The 22,855-nt window shown below is 38.0% G+C and overlaps 6 protein-coding genes across 8 annotated transcripts in view; 4 read left to right on the top strand and 2 right to left on the bottom strand.

Annotated features, from left to right (window-relative positions):
- The first annotated feature begins 79 nt into the window (after positions 1–79).
- Positions 80–2,460, top strand: LOC108628070 (pyrimidodiazepine synthase). Its single transcript, XM_018029753.2, has 6 exons — positions 80–419; positions 725–882; positions 964–1,128; positions 1,275–1,407; positions 1,466–1,581; positions 1,657–2,460. Exons 1-6 carry the CDS (start codon positions 395–397, stop codon positions 1,777–1,779), a joined length of 720 nt encoding a protein of 239 aa, XP_017885242.1. The 5' UTR covers positions 80–394; the 3' UTR covers positions 1,780–2,460.
- MED23 (mediator complex subunit 23) lies at positions 2,226–7,625 on the bottom strand. 3 transcript variants are annotated; one of them, XM_026816150.1, is made up of 12 exons: positions 7,425–7,625; positions 7,231–7,353; positions 6,915–7,159; positions 6,708–6,840; positions 6,454–6,636; positions 6,101–6,385; positions 3,893–6,035; positions 3,579–3,818; positions 3,355–3,514; positions 2,997–3,284; positions 2,731–2,937; positions 2,226–2,643 (listed from the first exon to the last, which is right to left on the bottom strand). In XM_026816150.1, exons 2-12 carry the CDS (start codon positions 7,273–7,275, stop codon positions 2,505–2,507), a joined length of 4,068 nt encoding a protein of 1,355 aa, XP_026671951.1. In that variant the 5' UTR covers positions 7,276–7,353; positions 7,425–7,625; the 3' UTR covers positions 2,226–2,504. The 3 variants fall into 3 exon arrangements, with proteins under 3 accessions (XP_026671951.1, XP_017885239.1, XP_017885241.1); XM_018029750.2 differs by having other exon boundaries at positions 7,231–7,625; XM_018029752.2 differs by having other exon boundaries at positions 6,101–6,382; positions 7,231–7,625.
- A 219-nt stretch (positions 7,626–7,844) lies between these two features.
- On the top strand, positions 7,845–8,558 carry Dpm3 (Dolichyl-phosphate mannosyltransferase subunit 3). Its single transcript, XM_018029780.2, has 2 exons — positions 7,845–8,103; positions 8,181–8,558. Exons 1-2 carry the CDS (start codon positions 7,876–7,878, stop codon positions 8,238–8,240), a joined length of 288 nt encoding a protein of 95 aa, XP_017885269.1. The 5' UTR covers positions 7,845–7,875; the 3' UTR covers positions 8,241–8,558.
- Positions 8,256–11,569, bottom strand: Rad23 (UV excision repair protein Rad23). Its single transcript, XM_018029779.2, has 6 exons — positions 11,353–11,569; positions 11,203–11,275; positions 10,821–10,977; positions 10,531–10,704; positions 10,088–10,437; positions 8,256–10,012 (listed from the first exon to the last, which is right to left on the bottom strand). Exons 1-6 carry the CDS (start codon positions 11,416–11,418, stop codon positions 9,729–9,731), a joined length of 1,104 nt encoding a protein of 367 aa, XP_017885268.1. The 5' UTR covers positions 11,419–11,569; the 3' UTR covers positions 8,256–9,728.
- Positions 11,570–11,907: 338 nt separating this feature from the next.
- On the top strand, positions 11,908–22,016 carry LOC108628074 (small subunit processome component 20 homolog). Its single transcript, XM_018029757.2, has 11 exons — positions 11,908–12,076; positions 12,213–12,320; positions 12,384–17,809; positions 17,870–18,125; positions 18,186–18,788; positions 18,884–19,447; positions 19,514–19,696; positions 19,774–20,098; positions 20,170–20,588; positions 20,656–20,925; positions 20,984–22,016. Exons 2-11 carry the CDS (start codon positions 12,276–12,278, stop codon positions 21,131–21,133), a joined length of 8,241 nt encoding a protein of 2,746 aa, XP_017885246.1. The 5' UTR covers positions 11,908–12,076; positions 12,213–12,275; the 3' UTR covers positions 21,134–22,016.
- The window catches only part of LOC108628065 (methyl farnesoate epoxidase), a 3,836-nt gene continuing 2,993 nt past the window's right edge, over positions 22,013–22,855 (top strand). Inside the window, exons 1-2 of the mRNA XM_018029743.2 lie at positions 22,013–22,103; positions 22,440–22,694. Coding sequence (XP_017885232.1) covers positions 22,013–22,103; positions 22,440–22,694 — 346 coding nt within the window. The remainder of the gene's footprint in view (positions 22,104–22,439; positions 22,695–22,855) is intronic.

Raw genomic sequence — 22,855 nt, 5'->3', positions numbered from 1 at the left:
CTTTCTGTTTAAAAGTTCGATTCGATCAATCGACTTTCGAGCATGCGCGCAGCTAACTTCTTTGAAAAAAGAAGCACAATATTTAGATCGCAATAGTTCGAGCAGTTGGAGATGGTCGTTGATGGTCGTCGACGGCGGTGATACGCGTTTACCTAAGGTCTGACGTTATATTCCGTTTAACAGTTACGTTGAACATTGACAAATTGCTGTTGATGACGTTATCCTTACTATCATCTCTCCGGTCTCGACATTGATACATTCCGTGTCTATATCTTCCATCGAAGGACCATCAGTTATTGTGTATTCATATTATATACAAGTCCGATCGATCAACTTTTTCAATTTCTCAAAGCATATTTTTTGCCTGATCACTGAACGTAGAGATATTACGATCATGAGCGACTTACATCTTGGACCTGGTAAGTTAACAGTTATATTTTTTGTAACAATAGTTAAGTGGAATTTTCCCTGATGAATTATCGTATTTTCCTCTTGAAGGAACTGGTAGATCTTTATCTCGTATAATCGTAGTTAATGATTTCCACAGCAAAGTAAATCAATCGCACGAATATTTGCAGTAGAGATTTTACTATTTTCACTGATAAAGATTTTTGACACGACGTTTTTATATGGGAAATTACTATTCCTTTCGTTATTTTGTACCACTTTAGAAGAATAATTTAAACTGGAATGATCAACCAATGTTTATTGTAATGTATTGCAGATTCTCAAAAACCGCCACAAGTAAAAGGAAAGGCTCGCTTATATAGTATGAAATATTGTCCTTTTGCTCATCGAATTCGTTTGATACTTTCTTATAAAAAAATTCCACACGATGTTGTTAACATTAATCTAAAGAATAAGCCCAAATGGTATTTGGAGGTAGATACATGAAGTATAATTGTAATTGGAAAAGTCGTATCATCGGTTTCCTGTGAAATCTATGAAACATTTCACTTCTAGGTACATCCAGACGGAAAAGTACCAGCGTTTGTTGATGTAGATGGTAAAGTAGTCGTTGATTCGTTAGTAATAGCAGATTACTTAGATGAGAAATATCCTGAACCACCTTTGTATCACAAAGAAACGAAAGTTCGTGATTTAGAGTTGTTAGACCACTACTCCAAGGTAACAAAACAAGCCGTATGAGCTTATGAGTATAATATATTTTGATCATGTACAAAATTATTTACAAAATATATTTATGTACAGTTACGAAACATATCTTCATGTAACAGAATTCATTTAATTTAGTACTGATCATGTGCTTCTAGCTTGTTGGCATATTTTCCAACTGTATCCATGGTAATGATAACAGGCCGATCAATGAGATTGTCGCTGAAATTACGTCTTTATTGGTAGAATTTGAAGAGGAACTGAAAGCTCGTGGCACTGTCTATTTCGGAGGTTTGTATATTAATTAAGATATTCCATGATCGATCAGTAACTAAATTCTTTCGCTCAGGTTCTCAACCTGGTATGTTAGATTTATTAATGTGGCCATGGGTTGAACGAAGGAAATCTCTGTCTATAATTTATGGAGAACCTACATACTTTAACGATGGGAACTTCACACACCTGGTACGCATTTCGAGTCCACGAAACATGATTTCGTAAGTAGTTTAAGTAAAAAAGAATTTTCTACATTTATTTCAGATGAAGTGGATGCAAGAAATGAGAGAGCAACCGTTCGTACAGGACAACGAATGTAAGCACGAGAAATTTGCCCAGTTGATCAAAGATATGAAATCAGGTGACGTTGACTTCGACAGGATTTAAATTTGCTGACGTTACGTGATAATACATGACAGTAATTCCATATGTGATAATAAATACTTAAACCTTTACAATATGTTAGGCGTATACGTACTTAATTTAGATTCTAATAATTTTAAATAATCAAAATAGTTCGCGCGCTTCGGTAGAGTCAGAGATAGTAATACAGGCACGAACTCTCTTGATTGTTTAACAATTAATAGTTATACAGATGTACGCAGTATTATAGTATTTGTTTAATGAAACTTGCGAAGTTTATTATCTAAATATATCGTACTGCGTTTGCTTGCGATTAAAAAGTATTATTATATAAATAGGTATAAAATTGAGCTTTGTAACGCATGCCTTCTATTATGACAATATGTACTTGTGAGCCTAGTTAAAGCACCGCTCCTGCCTTGTCAGACGTGCTGTGAAAATCATGTTGTGATAAGAAAACCGTAAATATGTAATTTAGTCGAAGGACGTTGGCTCTTTTTATGTTCACAATACTATTGCATTATGCTACTTTAAAACAAACATAATTTTCGTTTTTACATAAGACATATCTCGTATAAAAAATGTATTTAAATTACTGGCCATATTTACAAAGGATTGTATCCTACAGAAATGGCGTCACAGAAATTCTCTATGACTAGGGTCGCGTAATCAGTGAAATAATATATACGAGATCGATACCCACGATATCATCATGTATTCACTTCCGCGTTACTAGTGCTCGGCGTATCTCAGGAAGACTGAATTTCATCAATATTTATGTGGGCAATGAACCGCAGTCTCATTTGTAAAGCCGGTCTTAATCTTCGTATAATGCACTCCACTTCGTTCTTCATCATATCGCCAACGAACATATACTTTATATGATACCTGTTATAATAATTTGAGTTAAGAAAGCAATAGTTTTGAATGAACAACTTTAAATAATTCAGTAAAGAGTTTTTGATGAAAGCATACAATAAATCGCAGACTGGATCCATGTACTTCAAATGAGTCTGAAGCCGATCGACTTGCTCGAGCATTTCGTACAGGCAGACCGCTAACTCTACGACACAATGCGGTCGCTCGGCGTTGAATCTTGCTAAAGTAGGTCCGATTAAGTGATAAGCGTATATCAACTGTTCTTCACTATTTACAACTGGTTGTAATTTCTCCTTAATAAACCTGGAGAAAAGGATAGAGTCCAATATGGTTGTCGAAAGTAAATTTTAGTTTATACTTACTGCGGCATAGTAGTTATCTGGCCGACACCAGCGTGGTGCCAGACGGAATGTGCCAGCGCTAACATGTAACTGTATATATTTTCCAGTAAACTATTGTGCGTGTTATTAAAATTAAACACTTCGAACGGCGTCAAGTTACTGTACTGCCAATTAGCTAATCCTGGACTGCTAATAGTTTCTACCAATCGATCGTGCAACGCCGACCAGTAACACTCCGGTAAAGCGGCCAACAACAAACCCACGCAATTGATCCATAAATGAATTTCATCAGATCGAATTACTGTATACCTGGTAAAATCAAATTTAAAATGTATAAACAGATACACAACGTAATTAATCGTATTTTATCACGTTTTACCCTTTTGCAATTACGTCCAATATTGAATTAGCGACTATATTTGGAGCAACGGGAAGAGCCATGAGCTCGACGCATGTAACGTACAAGGCATGTGCTGCAGGATTAGGAAATTCGTTGAATCTCCAATCCGTGGCTGGGAAATGCGCTGTGCCTGACATTGCTGCAAATTTGATTAATGAAATCGGCCATTTGCACATGATTAATCAACGTCAAGAAATACTTACTTTCTACGATTCTTTGCACTAAACGGACGTAATAATCTAGCTCAGGCATCCAAGTAACAACATCGTCAGCGGATCGAGACATGTACATGTGATATGCTTCGGACAGTGCCCATCCAGGAGCTCTAATTTCTCTAAGAGAGCCTAACACTGCTGATACTAAACGACGTTTTAAGGGTGGCCTGTCTCTTAATTTTCGTTCGTAATAATGTAACGTGTTATAAAGATATGTTACTGGTCGATCTAGAAAACAAAGATAACAATTGAAAAGTAATGATTCTGTAATCATAGAATTGTAAGTAGAAACTTGTACGAACCGTGAAATTTGTATAAACATCCCAAATGATCTAACAGTGTTTCCAAACTTTTTGACACAGCCGGAATTTCCAGATATCTGTGAACGACGATATCGAACACCGGTAAAAATCGTAGACACACGTTACCGAAGTAAACGGGTAAATTTTGATATTGGCTGGGCCCTCCGCTGGCTTGTTCCATTATGCCTTCGGGCGCGAATTTCTCTGGGAACTTTCTATGAAACGCAAGATGTTTCTCGTGCCAGTTCGACTGCTTCCAATGTTCCGGCGAATTCTCTTTGACAAATTCCTGAACTCTGTTTCGAAATTCAACAGCCTTCAACAATAACAGTTGAATTATAAAGAAGCACACTTGGGCATCACTGCCCTCGTGAGTTCTCAATACTAGGCAGAGGATCAGCCTGTCAATGGTCACAATATTGTATTTCCATATCATATCGTTGACTGTGTCTACACATTTATTTACATGCTGACCACCGACGCTGTTAGCAAACTCGAACACGAGGTAATCGCAAAATTTTCGCAGATGAGCAGAGAGAGCTCGAGCACCGATTCTCTCCAAGATTTTATACGCGATCGGGCTGATCCGATCAGTTTCAAAAATGATCTTCCACAAAAGGCATAAAAACAGAGGCGGAGTGCCAGGTACAGAGAAATGTGCTATAATGTCATTCTCGTTACTCATAGAAGCCCAATTCCTGTACTCTTCTTCCACTGCCTTCTTGATCTGTTGCTTGTTTTCTTTCGGCACACTGTTTTGTTGGAAGAATTCACTCAACACCGTGGGGAAACATTGAAGAGTGTGATTGGCCCACGAGTGAGGCGTATTCTGCATTATGGTATTTAGCAGCTCTTTGCACCACGTGCCGCTTTGATTGTCGGAACCTGTACCCGTCACGTGCATAGATCGTGCCAACGTTAATACCAAAGCTCTGTTCAACTCCTCGGATTCCGCCGACACGAGAGTTTTCGGTTCGGATAAAAATCGGGACAATTGCGGCTGCACTTCGGCTGATCCTAAGCCAGTGATCAGGCGAAGCGCCGTGCTCTCTACGCACAGATGAAGCTGTGTTTGATTAGTCTGTGGTACAGCCGCGAGACTGTGCAGATGGGACAGAAGTTGTACCCTGTAATGCGGCTGTATATGATGCATCCTGTAACTGAACATCTCCAAAAGCGTGTACAGCGTTCCCCACGCGTGAGACTTGAAAACCGTCGGGAGTAACTGGCTAATGAAACCTTTAATGCCGAGACTTTCGATCTCGGTGTACACTAACAGCCTGCTGTAAGTTTCAACCAGCGCCGGTGCCAGTGCCATGTTGCTTTTGGATTGTGCCAATTTGATGACATGGGTAACGATGCTGTGTATGAGGCTCATTTTCGAGTGAACCGTCAACGAATCCAAGATCGACATTGATAACGGCGTGGTTGGTCCGTTCGCGAGGGCTGCGTTATTCTGTAACGTTTGCATCGGTTGCTGCTGCTGGCCTTTCTGAGTGCCTAGTATAGTGTCTACCAAGGCAGCCATCGGTCTACCGAAATACTCCTGATTCGTAGAATAGGCGTTGCACAATAAAGCGATGCGGTAGTCGGAGCCCATGCATAAAGATGTGTTAGGCATGACCAAATGTTGCAAAAACTCGTGGTGGAGTTTTAAAGTGTGCGGTATCGGCCTGTGGATGTTCGAATGCTCGCATTGAGCTTTTTTCAGCAGATGCATCCATATACAGGTAATAGCCATTTGATGAGTACACAACGCCTGAGAATAATCTGGAACCGACAAAGGTTCCTTCTCCGGGTAGAGGAGATCGTATAGTTTCAATACTGGCAAGAAATTCGATAACGGATTTCTCTGAATACTCCCGGAAATGAATTGCAGCAGAACCCACATCAAGTGATCCCTTCCCTTTCTCAGATCTCTTCCTGCCAATTTATCGTGTATCGCCATCACGATGTTCGGAAAACAGGCGTATGAAAAGAGAACGAAATATATAAGTTGGGACGATAGATGCAACCATACGTAATGATTAGCGACAGTTCCATCGGTGCCCTCTGCTGGTAGCGTCTCATTTTCTGCACGTTCCATAGCGAGAATTACTAGTTCTACTAATTGCTCTTCCAAAGCAATACACCGTTGCTTTTGCTGAAATGAAAACGAATTTTAACTGTAACTCGATTGTTATTCAATTACACGTAACTACTCTTTACCTGTTTCTGCAAACCGAGCATCGAACAGACCATGTCTCTGCTATAAGGTTGCTCTAGTACGTATCGAAGTAAACCAGTTTGTGGTTTAAGTAAATCCTCGTCGTAAGGCAAATTCCCCTTCAGTGAAAATTTTAATGTCGTCGTATCGAGAACCCATGGATTGATCAAATCCGCGTATCCGGTATGTTCTACTACTGGCAACATTTTCGAATGTCCGACTATGGACACCATTTGGGCGGTGTTGCGAAAGCTCTCGACAAAATTTGAGAGCAACTGTGCCAGCTTCTAAAACAAATTAATCGATTGAAGTCTTATTAAGTATCAGAGTGTCAGAAACCTTTTATGTAACGTACCCAGTGTGGCCAATTTTTACCGTCAGGATAAGCTTTTTGTATCTCAGTCACGATGAAGTAACCTGGTAATAAACAAGCGTTTCTATCGAAAATGTATTCAAGTACATTCTCTAGTGCTTTTAACTGAGGAAGGATGGACGCGTCCAATCTCGGTGGAATCGTTTGCGCCTTTTCCCTGCATCCCTGTAAAACCGTAGTTACTGTTTCGTGATCTCTCTTAATACAAATGTAAAACTAGAGTCGTTAATACTCACTTTCATTATTTCTCTCACACCTTTATAATCTACTCCTCCAATGATATGGCGAATAAGTACAAAACATTCAACCCAAAAATCTTCTAACTGATATTGGAGTTTGTCACAATTTAAAATACACTCACATACCAGCCTAGAAATGTGTATTATTGACAATGAGTATCATTGATATCTGACAGTGAATACTTTAATTACAAACTGATCTACCTTGCTGGCAAAATATTAGATATGACTAAATTCTCGAGTAAAGACAATAATAACTGTAATCTTCTGTGATTGGTCATTGCTGCTGCCATGGATAAAAATTGCCTTACACCGTTCTCCTGCTGTTCTTTCGATAAATTTGACATAGCAGATGTTAATTCGACTTGCCATGTTGTTATCTTTTCACTTTCACTGTTTGGATGGTAAACAAGAACACAACTGAATGCTTCTTCTATAGCCTCTACTTTCTGTAATCAATTTATACAAATGTGATAAGCTGTGTTGGATTAATGAGTAATGTTATAATAATTATACTTACTAAAATATCGTTTACGATATTTGTGATTTGAGTTTCACTAGTCATTTTCTTAATTCGTTAGTCAAATACTTGGAACATTAATATACATTGATAAAAGTCCTATTCGTTCTTTTCATATTTCGTCTATTAGAAACGAAATTGTCAGAAGAATTTGATGTGAAAATGTAAACGTGTTCCGTTTAAGTTCGTCTAACCTGCATCAACGTTACTGAGCGTTGCTGAGCGTTACTACGGTTACTACTGATCCATTGTCCATTTGTGCTCTACGACTCTACGCTTCTACCTGGTTTCTACCTGCTCCCTCCCTGCTCTACGCCATCGCCATGGACATAAAGGACGGAGTGGGACGGAGCATTATTCCTACCTCATGCTCTGTCCTTTAGGTCCATGCTGTACGCCATCCAACGCCATCCACGTGACCCACTTTGTGTATCGGTTCAGATAGAATGTTAGAATTTGTACAAAGAATCTAAATTTGATAAATTAAATTATTCTGAAAATCTGAATAACATTGATTAAGCATTAATCTATGATCTTACTTTAAGTGCTCAGGAAAAGAATTAAAATTTGATCTAGAGGACTTCCGTACATTAATTTAATACATCTTNACAAATTTCAATAAAAACGATATATCTTAAATTTCAGATGACTAAACTATTGGAGTGGCTCTTATTTGCTACTTTATTCTTTAGCATATGGATCACTGCAATTACAGAAAGCATTAATTTGTCTTTTATTATAGAATTAAAAAGAGTCATCCTTCTTCTTCCACTCATTGTTGTATTGTTATTTGGTCTGTATTCAGCTATCATCATTTTATATAGAGTTTTCACGTTCAATAATTGTGAAAACGCTGCTGTAGAATTACAAGAAGTGAGTTCCAAAATAAATGGTACACATTTTGTGATTACTCGCAAGAAACGTTGTAAGACGTTTGAATTTTTTTACAGCAAATAGAGGAAGCTAAGAGAGATCTCCAAAGCAAAGGTGTAATTCTAAGGAGCAAATGAATCGATATGTTCCTATATAATTTAAGTTGTATATTGCAATATGACGAATTCCTTTATGTCGATTATATTTGTACATACTTTTGATAACGGATAGTAAAAAAATTATAAACAGCATAAAAAGCGTTCGTCTCTTGATAATGAAGAGTGTAACATCATAACATCTTTTTAATCGTACATATACTCGCATAGCAAACGGGGAAACAAGCGTGTTTGTTTGCGTATAGACTTATCGTTTTTATTTATTAAATATGCAATTTTTGTAGTTGTATTACTTGTTCTACATCGTGTTATGTTTCTAATAAAATTTTAATATCAGTACTAGTATCTTAAAAATTCGAACGATCCCTAATAAATTACGTATTATATTAAGGCTACGAACATATTGAATGCTTTCTTTATAATATTAATAATCTCATTGCCTCCGTTTTTATAGAAAGTTAATTACAAATTTTCTTTAAAGTTTCATACCTCCCTGTGAATCACCTTCAATTATCTATGTAAGATATTTCACATACGATCATCACTTATTAACTAGTCATAAGTTACTCGAGTTCTGCTTCAGATGAGAAAAATGGATTATTTAGGTCAAACAAATTCGAAACAATATGTATGCATATGTTACTTAAATTTTTCATTTCTTCTTCTTTTCCTTTCATTCGAAAGTTTCTTACATTTTTCTTAGTATGTGGCAAATGAAATGATATTGTATCGTGTTATTAATGAACAACTATTTTCATAAGTTTTCTTTAAAAAATACAAGACTTTTTTTATACATACATACATAGGCGCAAGTTATACGCAAGTACACACATATATACATATGCAATCATACATATACGGATGCACTTACATAATTTTTATATCAGAAAGCCCATTAAATGTACAAAATATGCTTGTCTCATGCACACATAGCTTCCGATACACACACGTATATTTTCAGCCGTGTATGCAAACCTGTATGCATGCGTAAAATTGTGTACAACACTTCCAATGTATACCGTAAAGTATTCATATCCCCGTATATTGGAACAAGCAGGCTTTCTTACATAAAAATGTAATTACACTGCTCCATATATTTAAAGAACAAAAGGTATGGTCAATGAGTAATTAATTTTCAGATTGTAAGGACAGATTGTAACACACATGAGAAACAACATAACTCCAGTGTCTTAAAGTATATAAAAAGTGATGTAAATACATGTATATATATATATTGGAGAAAAAAGAACGTGTTTGAAGACTAAGAATTTGACGCATTAATATTTTCCGTTTTTGGTACATAATTCTAGTAGATTTTTAAGTGATACCAAACGTGCCAATGTATATTAACGCCTAACTAAAACTTTAATATAACAACATAAATATGTGTGCATATTTATATTTACAAAACGAAGATGACCAGTTGAAAAATAACATGGCGCCTGTGTAATTACCCACCCTACATCAGTCCTTTAATTCCTTATTGTGAAATCAATTAAGTGCGTTAGTTCAGTCATCGAGACTCTGCGACAGCAAGAAGTTAGCAGCAAGGTTTTCGTTCTTTTCACACGCGAAATACGCTTGAACGACTAAGTGTTCGGGGAATCCTAATGCCTTCAGCCTTTCGATGGCTTCTTTATCTTGGGGCGTTACCTGGATCACGGAAGGCTCTGCATCCGATCCCGCTCCTCCTATACCAAGCCCTCCGCTTATTCCGCCGGGGGCAGCTACCGGGGCAATATTCGACGCAGACACAGGCGTAGTTCTTCCTCCTGTACTACCAGTAGTCTCGACTGTTCCGGAATCGAATTATTATCTTCGGAAATGTAATAAATACACTAGTCTACGTTAAATGAACGGATACTAACCGGGCTCGTTAAGCATGCGTACGAACGCTTCTTGATTTTGTGAAATAAGCTGTAACAGCGCAGGATTGCTTTGTCCAATCTGCTGCAGTACAGCATTCAATAACTGAGGATTTTGTTGAATAACTTGGCGCATTTGCTGGAACTGTGGCTGCATTCGTAAAAATGCTAATGGATGTTGACCATGCTCTTGGAGTTGTTCCGAAGCTTCGAGTTGTTGCGAAGCTTCGAGTTGATCATCTGGTAAATCCTCGAAAAGTTGAACTGGTATACCCGTTAAAAGGTATTCGACCGCCCTGTCGGGATTGTTAAAACTTGCTCTTAACGCTTGCTCGACCTGTTCACGTTCGTACCTGAATAAACGAGGCACGTTAATTAAACATAAATGAAGACGGGCAACGATGAAGTATTTACAAATTCGAATTTTGTGTTTGACATATATCTACCCCATATCCACAATAATGTTCACCATAGAATTGTAATCTTCACCCATTAACAAGGCACTTTCAGCTTGATTTCCGGTACCACCTCCGGCGACAGTACTTGCCGCGGATTGTTCTTGTACAGTAGGGTTCGATGCAACCTGAACAGTAGGATTTGGACTAGGTTGTGCTGCTGGGCTATGACAGAAAACAAACGTTAATAAAAACTTAATGTGGAACAACTAAAATAAGTTTAACGTTTACAGAAGAAATTATGGAAAGTTGTAAACTCCGATTGAAATCTGAGTCAATACCTAGTCGTAGTACTTTCTTCTTTATTTTCTGTACTTGCAGATTCTTCAGTCGTCGATTGACCATCACCTGATTTAAGCTTTGTTACCATAACGACTATAAACTTCTTTTCATCTATATTATATTCTGCTAATGAATGTTCATCTTCTAATATTTTTCCTATAAAAATCAGAATAACATTACACAACCATAAATTATCAACGTACGATAACGATAATGCTTATAGAAAAATAATAAATTTTTAATGGTACGTTAAACTCAGTAAGAAATGAATATTTAATTGTGAATTTTAGATACGAAGACTAAATCGATTTCCATATATGTAAAAACAATAATAAATGTAGAATTAAGTGAAAATAAGGTTATGTAAGCTATATGGCTCACCAGCATATATTAATTTCTGGTATTTAGCAGGAAAGCCCTTTTGAGTCTCAATCTTTTGCTTTAAATCCATTACCTGCAAAGAATATTGACTTATTCTGTTGTAATTCGAAAACGAACGAAATATTTCGTATTTATATTGTCTTCACTCACGGTTTGCGATGGATCAATTTCTACTGTAAACGTCAGCTGCTGTAAGTTTTTTAGCGTTATAATCATGATGAACGATTAAAAATTAATGTTATGTCGTTGATCGGCAAAGGAAACTTTAAGAAATCTGGTCTAATAAGGGTGCAGAGATGTTTTGGTAAAGATCTTTTCAGCGATGAGTCGGCACTGCTCAAACCTTTGACTATAGTCATATATATATATATANTATATATACCCAGTAGAATGACTGCAGACTGCTCGCCATCTGCTTCCAGATGCTGGTGCCAAGCCCGTCGCCAGTATGGTAACAGAGTAACGCCAGGTCTGATGTCAGGCCTGTTTCCAGAATGATGGTAGATTGTCGTCAGACCTGCCATCACATCTGACTTCAGACTGGCGGCCGATTTACGTCAGGACGACGCGAACATGGTGGGGACCAATAGTTGGTGGGGGTATGCAGTGATTTTCACGGTAGTGCTGCGGAGAGCTTCGCGAACGCGCATGAGCACGCATGAGGGGAATAGTAGTGGGGATCGAAATACGGGCGAAAAACAGGGGAAGCGGGAAGCGAGCCTCGAGGGAAAAAATTCCTCCACGCTGCCCCATTCTGTTCTGCCTGCTGCCTGCTACCAGATGGTTGACTGGGTTATTTCTTCCATTTCTTTTCGCCTGAGCACTCGTGTAAAACAAACGTGTTTCTATACAAGGAAATAAAACGCAGTCATTAGTAAGTAATCACTATCACACTATCAGTTCGATTCGATCATTGTGAACTCTTGCAACTTGTAAATTGCTGCCGATAGCAAATAGCTATCCTAAAAACTACAGACGCACGTGTATCTGTAAGACGATTTCAATTTCAGTCATTTTGAGAAATCAACGACCGAATTTAATTTCGTTAGAGAGTGATTGTACAATTTGCCAAGATGAAGACTGAACCAATTCGTCATAAAGAATCGAACACGTTTCAGGTACGGTTATTAAAAATAATTGTTTCACTCAGGATATTCGTCAAGTTATCGTTTTTGTTATAGTTCAAAAGATTCTCTGAAAGGGTGAATGAAATCAATGTCGACGTGTTTCATCGGGTCGTCCACAGAAATGAAGAGAACGATGATGAAGTTGAAACACATTTTCACGAGACACTCCAAAAATGGAATTTCCTTAATCTCACAGAAGGCTACTGCAGTTTCAAAAGGAAAGTTTGTAACATCATTACCCTTCCGCAGTTGATTAACCAAAAGCAGTTCGTGGTAGACACACTGATAGAATATTTAGAGAAGAAAGACGTCTTGTTCTTGCAGCCGATGTTAGATCTAGTCGTGGCACTGTCTAAAGACTTGCAAAAGGACTTCTACGAGTACTTTCCTAGATTTCTAACTATTATCATTGAATTGTTGCATACAAAAGACACGGAGCAACTAGAGTATGCATTTACCTCGTTGGCCTATTTATTTAAATTCTTATGGAGGTACTTGGTAAAAAATGTTAAAACCGTACTCGATTTATTGTTACCACTACTGGGAGACGCGCAGCCTTCTTACATAAATGATTTCGCCGCAGAGAGTTTTGCATTTGTAGTACGCAAAATTAAAGATAAAGATTCGTTCTTAAAGACGATACTACGTATACTTAAAACGAATCCCGATGGAATACCCGGGTGTGCTAAATTATTATTTGAAGTGATATCGGGTACACCAGAACAGTTTCACTCCTGCGCGGAGCGTATGCTTTCGCTATACTTGAACGCATTAAATAATGAGTCTCTTGATCAAAGTCTGATGTTCGAATTATTGAAAGGAATTATCGAGTCTATATTAAATAATATACATCCACAAAAATGTCAAGTATTCTGGTCTGTATTTCTAAGCGTCGTGGACACTTCTATAGAAAAGACTAAGCATTTTGAACAGACGAGTAAGAGACAGAAAAGTTTAATCCTCTTAATGCAGTTGCTAAACACAATCGTTAACTATAGAAATGGAAGAATGATCGTAGAACCTGTACCTCTGATCAAAAGATTGGTACAGATTTTAGATACGTTTCAGGATGAAAATGACGTTCTACAAGAAGCTATGAAGCTATCGGTCTCCATTCTCTTGGCTAGTCACGTTAAACTGATGCAAGAAACAGTCAGTCAGATATTGCTTAAAGTTATGTCTGTTAAAGATATTAGATTATTGTACAGCGCTGGTATAAATCTAGTAAATTATTCATCGTTCGAAACTGTGGTACTGCCGATGATAATACGACACAGCATCGCAATCGGCTTTGACGAAAATACTTTGGACCTGTTTTCAAACATAATCAAAGTCAAAGCACCGTTGTGCCTGAACGGCATTAATTTGCATAAATGGAAAGAATTTCCCTTGGACATACGAGGCATGAGATCTGAGAGCATAAGCTATCTTCAGAAAGAATTAGAAGGTTCATTAGATGAAAGTAATATTCCTGAGAACGCGATAAAAATGTTAATCATCTTGCCGCATCTAAAGCCTTTACCAGACTCGTTCAGGAGTACTTTGAAAAAAGCAATTCTATCTTTATATCAAAGGATATTAAGCACTGACGCCGATAATAAATTATGTTTGACTTTCCTGATAGCTGTAGAGTCAGCGATTCGCGTTTTAGAATCAGAGAGTTTACATAAAATTATGGGTGAAAGTGATATACAGATATTAGACTTAATTCAGAAGTATCCTGAAAATAAATTCATTCTCAACGCTGTCGATCTGTGCATGACTTATTTTAGCCAGTCACAGTATCGAGATGCGTACGTGAATGAAGCCGCTTTTGATAAATTAAACATTAGTATCGTGCAGAAATTGAGCTCACCCTTCAGCGAAGTTCGATTGATAGTAACACATCTTTACTCTCTGTTCTCATTAATTGGATCGAAGATTATTCATCATGGAGGAGTAGTTAATGAAGTAAGCACGACTGCCATGGAGTACATTTATTTAGCAGAATGCTCGCCGATCTCTGTAGAGACTGTCCGCGGAAAATTGTTGAACCTAAATTCATTATCTTTTGAAAATAGTGTAATAAAATGCTTGCCGGCCAAGTATTACGACTTTCCTTTACGTTATTTACTGGGAACATTATATATAAATTTTTCCTTGCTGTGGGAACCGGTGAGCAACATCATAGCTACATACGCGACTAAAGACTGCGAACAATTCTGGCCTATATTTCTAAACGAGTTAACGTCTAGCCAAGAGTTTGAAGATTACAAGCCGTTGTTCAAATGCGAAATCATTTCTGAAATAGAGGATAGAATACAACGAAGTAATGATAGACCAGACTGCAAGAATCGTCAAGTTCTTTTGTGGAAATGTATGGCGAATTTTTCTTCCTTCTGCGAGATGAAAAACAGAGATATAACTGGATTGTTTATTGACTACGTAAACGAGAATTTCTTCAAATCGAATTCTGAAGATTCTAAATATTGTAGTATCTTAAAACTGCAAGACTCGGATGCTAATAACATGGAGATTGAAGCAGAAGATGAAAGTAATAACCAGTGCGATAAAGAGGACGAAGAGAAAAAGGAAGTACCTCCCATAGAACGAAAAAGAGCCAAGAAACAATTGACCATGAGAAAAAATTACAAACTTCAACTATTACTCGCCCAGCTTGAAATATTTAAGCAGTTCACAAATCCAAGAACATTGTACAGAGAATCGGAGATGCAGAAAATTTATTTAGATCTTTTGTCGTCCAAAGATGCCGATATTCAAACAGCCGCTTTAAACTGCCTTCTTACTTACAAGTTCAAGTATCTGTTACCTTACAAGGAGAATTTGTTGAACATAATTAACGATAGGAGCATGAAGGACGAACTGACTCGCTTTAAGATCGACGTAGAAAGTAAAATGATACTGGATGAGGATCGCGACGAGTTTATTCCTATACTAATGCGAATAATTTATGCGAAAATGGTAACAAGAACAGGAATGAAAACTGGTGGCATGGCTCGGGCTACGTTAAGAAGAGATATGTTTATTCGATTTTTAATGGGAACCGAAGAACGCGAGATGCTCGTGTTCGTTAATATGGCATTTAAACCTTTCAAGAGATACGCGTCACTCGAATTAGGCAGGAAGATCAATCTGCAACAGGTTGTAAAAGATATCATCGACACCGTAGATTTAACCAACGTTATGCCACCGAAACGTTTACAAAGCGCCATAAATTTGATCGGTAGTCTGATAGAACAGTTCGGTAGTAGAATGATGGAAAAATTGTTGCCTTATTTGCTTGCCCTGGTGATATGCATACTGGCAGAGGTGACTGGAATTCTCCAAAGATCTGACAAAGTCCACTCTGGTTACTTAACATCGATTAAAAACGCGAGGTCCAGTTGTATTACAATATTAGCGAGATTCTTTGGTCATTACGAGAATTACGAATGGACCGAGTACGAGATAGACGCGTTGTTCGACGTAGCAGTCTTCCCATGGGTAGAGAAGTTGCCTATGGAAGGCATACACAGTCCCACGCCCTTGTTAAAGCTGTTCATGACATGGAGTCAAAATTCGAGATACTATCCCCTGTTTATAAAACATAGACCTGATGACAAATCAATTAGCTCTCTCCCATACATAATAAAACTGTTACTGGCACCAAAGGTACATCCAAATGTAACGAATAGTATTTTGGAAATGATTCAGAAGATGGTAACGCTGCAAGATTATGGAAAGATAAACGAAGATGACATGGAAGTTGATACGCCCATTGTGCCTTTGATACCTATACTCAATAATTTGTTAGAAGTAAATGAAAAAGCTCTACGTGAAGGCGTCAATTACGGATCTACTATACTCATCCCTCACGTGCCCAGTGTATTAGAATTTATTAAACATAGACTGGCGAAATCTCACAGAGGTATAGGCAAAGTTGAATTACTGATTTTATCACGCTTCTCTGAATTTGTAAATGACAGCGGTGCATCCGACGCGCTTCTTAGTCTTTCATTACCTATACTAATTAAGAAGACTAGAGCCGGAGAGAGCGAGATCATTACAGAATTGATTGAAACTGTGATACATCTTGTGAAACAAGTAAAGAATCCCACGATACACATGCGTGCGATGCTACCTCTGCTGGGCACTGTGACAGCCGTTCCTGATCGGAAACTTCTCCTAGAACTTTATAAAACTATCGTTCAACGAGCTCCTGAAGAATCTCGAGAGATGTTTATGAAAAATCATGAATTGTTAATTGCGTTGAACGCGTGGGATTGGAGGTGGATAAGCCAACCGGATTTTCAGAAAAGATTAGACGCATTTTCTAGTATTAACAATGCCATAGACAAAAACGAGATTACGTTAGAGTTTGGCGTGGCTATTATTCACAATTGTTATTACTTCCTTAAAAATGAAGGAGACTTGGCACTGAGAGATAACGCAGGATTGTGCATAAAAGTTCTTAGCAGCAAGTTAGCGAAGGAGTATAAAGGGAGCACAGGAGACAGACGTTATTTAATGGACGATACAATCTTGCCACTGATAAGGAGAGGAATTACAAGCAAGAACGAACAGGTGAAATTTCAGTCGATATCTTTCCTAGGGTATATGGCTATGGAATGTCCAGAAGTTCATCCAATTTTAAGAGATTTGAACTCATTAACAAATAAACTGGATCCCGAGGTCGACTTCTTTGAAAACATGCAGCACTTGCAGTTGCACAGGAGGGCGAGGGCTCTGTTGAAATTTTGCAACGTAGCTAAAACTTTGAAGAAAGCGCCTAACCCGAGAACCTTAACGCAGTTCGTCCTCCCGTTAGCTTCCTCGTTCTTGTGCAATGAATCTTACATGCAGAAAAATAGTATCGTCGACGCTGCAATCGAAAGCATAGGCTCTGTTTGCAAATTGTTACCCTGGCATCAATACGAAATCATTTTGAAGCATTATTTGGATAAATTGAAAGGCTCGGTTTTATATCAAAGGCAACTTGTTAGAATAATTGTTATTATCTTAGACTCTTTCCACTTCGATTTGTCAAAGTACAAGCCGGTAGAAGAATTACGAATCGTAGAAAAAGTTAAAGAAACTGAACAGAAGGAAGAAGATGGGAAGGCCGACGAAGAAAATAATGATAAGACCGAACTGGAAATAGAAGAAAACTTGCAAGAAGCTTTGAACTCTGAGATCATTGATAACATCGAAGAAACGGAGAAAACTGAGAAACAGGAAGAACTGGTCGCGGTAGAAAAACAGATAGTCCTTTCAGAGAGTGGAGCAAAGAAAGTAATTTTCAGTATATCGAAAGAATTGCTGCCTCAACTGCATCGGTCTATTATAGCGAGAACGAGCCACGAAAACAGCCACAAATTAAACAAAAAGAGAGTCGCCATTGATAACGAGGAAGAAGAGTTGATGCGCGTGCCTATCGCATTAGCTTTCGTCAAATTGCTGCAGAAACTACCTGACCGCATTTTAGACGTCAATTTACCAGGGTAAGTAGATCTTAACGCTAAATTAATTAACAATCATTACTGATAATATAATCGTTTCAGAATCTTTATGAAATTATGCACGTTCTTGAAGTCTCGTTTGGAATCGGTACGGCGAGCTACCCGCGAGATATTGCAAAAGATCATGATAACTCTAGGCCCGAAGTATCTTCACCATCTTTTAAGAGAGATGAACACTTTATTAACGAGAGGTTTTCAAGTCCACGTTCTTGCATTCACGGTGCAATCAGTATTATCTGCTTTAAAACCGCACTTTCAGAAATTCGACATTAATGAAAACCTTCAAAGCATCTTATCGGTAAGTAATTATAAATAAAATAATAATTTCATATTAAGTTAATTTGCTTTAATTCGTTAGGTTTGTAAAGTGGATTTATTCGGAGTAACAGCAGAAGAGAAAGAAGTATTAGGAATCGTGAAGAACGTTTCCGAAGCAAAATCCACGAAGAGCTTTGATATATTTCATATATTATCTCAGTACATTACCGAAACTTGTTTGGTGGATTTAATTCTACCTTTGAAAGAAGTGCTTGCAAAGACACACTCGCACAAGACTGTACTGAAAGTATCAGAGTGTCTGAGAAACATAGTTTTGGGTTTAGCAGATAACTCTTTCATACCATTGGAACAGATGTTGATATTTCTTTACGGTGTGATTTCCGAAAGCATACCGGAACTTATGCCTGAGAGAAAAGGCAAGGAAGTCACAGAGAAAGCAGAGGTACTGATTAGACAGAAACCGGATTGCTTCATCATACCTCCAGAACCGAAGACCAGAATGGGGATAAAAGCCGGTGCGAAGACATCGAAGAACACGAATGCCCATGTGATCACAGAATTCGGCTTGAAGCTCTTCCATATTCTGTTAAAAAGAGACAAGATATCGAACGCGAGCTTCAAGCCTTTCATAGACCCGTTTGTACCGGTCATAAGCGAATGCTTGAAATCGCAACACGTCAAGGTTTGTAACAATTATAACCGAGTTAATAATAACCGAATTAATTATAACCGAGCTTAATTAATTATGACCAAGATCTGACTTGCACTTATTTTCAGCTGAGCACTTTAGGCTTGCAATGTTTAAGCTGGTTAACGAGAATGGATTTAATTTCAATACAAGATACAATCTCCGATATTTGTTCATCTATCTTCAGTTTGTTGCACAAATATGCCGCGGCTGGTTTGAGTAAAGGGGAGAACTTTGATCTCGTGATGGCAGGGTTCAAGTGCATGGCTGTAATCGTTCGTGATGTGAAACACTATACGATCACTACAAATCAGTTGAAAGTCCTGATCATGTATGCCGAACAGGATATGCACAACAGTGAGAAACAGGCGACGGCCTTCGGTTTACTAAAAGCAATAATCTCCCGCAAGATTGTATTCCCGGAAATGTATCTCGTCATGGAAAAAGTTGCTACCCTGAGCATCACGTCAGAACTAGAACACGTCAGAGTGCAAGCTCGTTCCGTGTTTTACTCTTACTTGATGGAATACCCTCTGGGTAAACATTTGACCAAGAATATAATGTTCTATTTGACGCAGCTTAATTACGAGATGCAACCAGGTCGACTCAGCGCCTTGGAAATGCTTCACAGTATCGTCACAGGATTTCCACTGGTATACATTTAACTGTTACTAAGTCATGTAAAACGCTTCAAGCTTATCCAACGATTTTCATTTCAGAAAGCGTTGATCTTAAAATCAGATTTGATATTTACGATGGCTAGCACGAGATTGATAAACGATGATGACCCGACCTGCCGCAAATTATGTGCCAAGTGTCTTAAAGAAATGATCGCACGCGTTCCACATAATAAGCGGAGAAAACTTTTCGAAATAGTCGTAGCCTTGTTAGAAGACGCCAAGGTATGTACAATTTTTCTATAAATGTGTAAACTCTGTTTTCGGACTTAATGCACGTTGCTATTTGTATGTTATTTTAGGTAATGCATCGGACTCTGGCTGCGCAGTTGTGCGGTTTATTTGTAACTGTGGAGAACGATGCCTTCGAATCTCGTTTGAAGGAAATACTGCCCCTGCTTTTAAAGCAGTTCCACGCGAGCTTTGACGACGAGAAGCCTGGTCGCTTCGTGAAATTGCACACGGAACAGGATGAACAATTAGAGATGAGCGGAAAGGTGAAAGATGTTGAAAGGATGAAGGATCATCATATGTTCCAAGTACTTCAATTATTATTAAAGATATCTGCGAATTGCGCGCCATTCCTCAAGAACGAGGAGTACAGGGACTCCGTTCGTTCCTTCGCTGGTAAATACAACAAATTACCGTATAATTATTATTTCAAGATTCTTGTTTAACCCTAATGGAATTTATTTCAGAACACAGTCAATCTTTGCTGGCGCATCCCCACGTATGGGTTCGCTTAGCAGCGTGTCAGATGATCGGTTTCATCTTGGCTGCTCACGACGTCGATAAGATTGTGAATATTTTGGAGAATCCTGAGAAACGCGAAGAGGAAATAAGTTACATGTACTCGGACCCAGCTACTATTATTAGAAGCTTGACTCTAGATTTGATTGCACAACTACAGCCCGATATGATATTAGAAGACTTGGCTGATCAGACCGTAAAAAATTTAATATTTATCGCGAGAATTTTGAAATCCGTGAAGACAATTAATTCCATGGACGAGCAAGACGATAAAGATAAGGACCAGTTATCTCTTTCCTGGCTAGTCAGAAGACTCAGGAAATCTGTAAACGTAGAACTAGCTCAAGCACCCAAATCTATATCTGTGGTACAGTATCTACAATTATTTATTATTTTAGAATAATTGACAATTGTTAATTATAAATGACTTTCAGAGGACTGCTTATTTTAAATGGGTCGCTGGCGCAGTAGCCACGATACCAATGTCACACTTGAAAGAAATACTTCTCAATATTATGTCACCCATCGTGCGAGAGATGTCAAGCACAGAAGAAACAAATTCACATTTACGACGTTTAGCCAAAGAGGCAGCTACGATGATCAAGAGGCGGTTAGATACCGAAGAGTACACCAGACTGTTGAGTCAAGTTCAACGGAATTTGGACATTAAGAAAGCTGAGAGAAGAAAAATGCGAGCGCAACAGGTACACATTACGATTTTTTCTTAGTGTATCATGCATTAAATATTTGCTGTTTTTGCAGTTCGTAACAGATCCGGAACTGGCTGCGAAACGGAAAATCGCAAAGCAGCAGAAGAAGAAGGAATCTAGGAAACGAAAATTGGACACCGTTCGAGGGAAAAAAGTAATGAGGAAAAGGCCAAGGAAAGAAGTTGACCTAGATGTTATATAAAATTACTGTACGATGTTAAACAGTTGTTCAAGGAAATGCTAACTGACATGTTGACAGTATCTTTGAAAATGTAATAAATGTATATTGTGTAGTCATCCACGTGACGCATCATGTTTTGATACTATTATTATGTATATAGATTTCTTATTAACAACATGTATATATGTACATACGTCTGCCTAATTACAAAGCAAATAAATAAATGAGAGTAATATAAAACAAAAATTGTCGCTATTACCCAAGGTTGATCTTAATCTTGTTTTGAACATTCTTATATTTGCCAAAAGGCGAAATTCATTACGGAAGCTAATTAAATCCAAATTGCGATTAGAAAGAGATTATCTTAACAGGAACTTATTTAATTCCTAAGGAAAATGCATTTTAATTTATTTAAATGCGAACGTTATCAGTCGCTATCGTTTACCCTCAAGGATTTTACTTTAAAGATTTATTGACACTTCATGTCCTCGGAAGAATCGGGGGATTAAAAGCGGGGGTTACGTGTGCAAATGCGATGAGTGGCAGGCATTGTGAACTGAACTCTGTTATACACGGGTTACGTGATAGCACGCGTCCCTGCCAGCCAAGAAAATTTGTCTAACTATATATATCTTCGTGATCACCGCCCGCACCTCCTATTCTTTTCAATTTTGACATGCTCGTAAATAGGGGGGTTTAGTCACTTGTTGGTAGCGTCCGGTCTTATCGGGGAGCGTGTCGTTATCGGTGGTACATAGTTAGCCATAAGAAGCCGAAACGTCGATTGGAACGTGAGAATCCACTTGATACATTGGTCGTCAACTGGGAATTCGAATAGGACGGTATACCGTTCACGGCTAATAGTTATCCTTTCATCGTTTGTTAAAACTTCGACACGCGATGTTCGCCACCGTGCTTTTGGTGTTGCTCACGCTGATTTTATTCTCTATATCCTTGCTACTAGGACAAAAGTCGAAAAAAGATCCGCCAGGTAACGGACATTTATTTTCATTTTTCATTCGAATTTCTACAGAATTCTGTGCATTGATTATTATCTGAAATGAAAGAATAGTATGATCGAATGGGACCGGCAACGACGAATACTCTTGCGGACGGGCAATGATCAATTTGACACGGTCACTGAACCAGATTAAATTAGTACCTACACATTGTGTTCTTTCTATGGCACACTCCTTTAATTCGATAGAAAATCTAGGGCATGATTTTATTCTTGTACAAACAGCTACACAGAATATTATTTCAATCTCATGATCTATTCCTGAAAACTATTTTAACGTGTATAAAAAAATTGTCACTGTCTTTTCAGGACCGATCCCGTGGCCATTTTTCGGTAATCAGATCTTGTTGAAACGTTTGAAACGTGAGCTCGGTGCACAGCACGCGGTTTTCATGGAATTAGGAAAACGATACGATAGCGATGTTATATCTGTGCATCTCGGCAACGATAAAGTGCTGGTCGTCAACGGCTTTAAACTGATCACAACAGTTATGAAGAGCGATGATTACGACGGACGTCCGTGGAATGAGTTTATAAAAATAAGGAACATGGGCAAAAAGTCAGGTGAATTGAAATTAGAACCGAGGATGGTTCCTGGTTCACCGTTTCACATATTCTAGCGAACTGCTTTTAAAAATTACCAATTCTAATTAATCCTTTCACTTAATCAATCGACATTTCTATTTTTTTTACACTTTATTTTTTATTTTATTATTATTATTATA

The sequence above is a fragment of the Ceratina calcarata genome, unplaced genomic scaffold (genome assembly GCF_001652005.2).
Source record: "Ceratina calcarata isolate Rehan_Ccalc_2016 unplaced genomic scaffold, ASM165200v1 scaffold493.2, whole genome shotgun sequence".
NCBI lineage: Eukaryota > Metazoa > Arthropoda > Insecta > Hymenoptera > Apidae > Ceratina > Ceratina calcarata.
The sequence above is the reverse complement of the archived record's forward strand: the minus strand, read 5'-3'. Positions and strand labels throughout refer to the sequence as shown.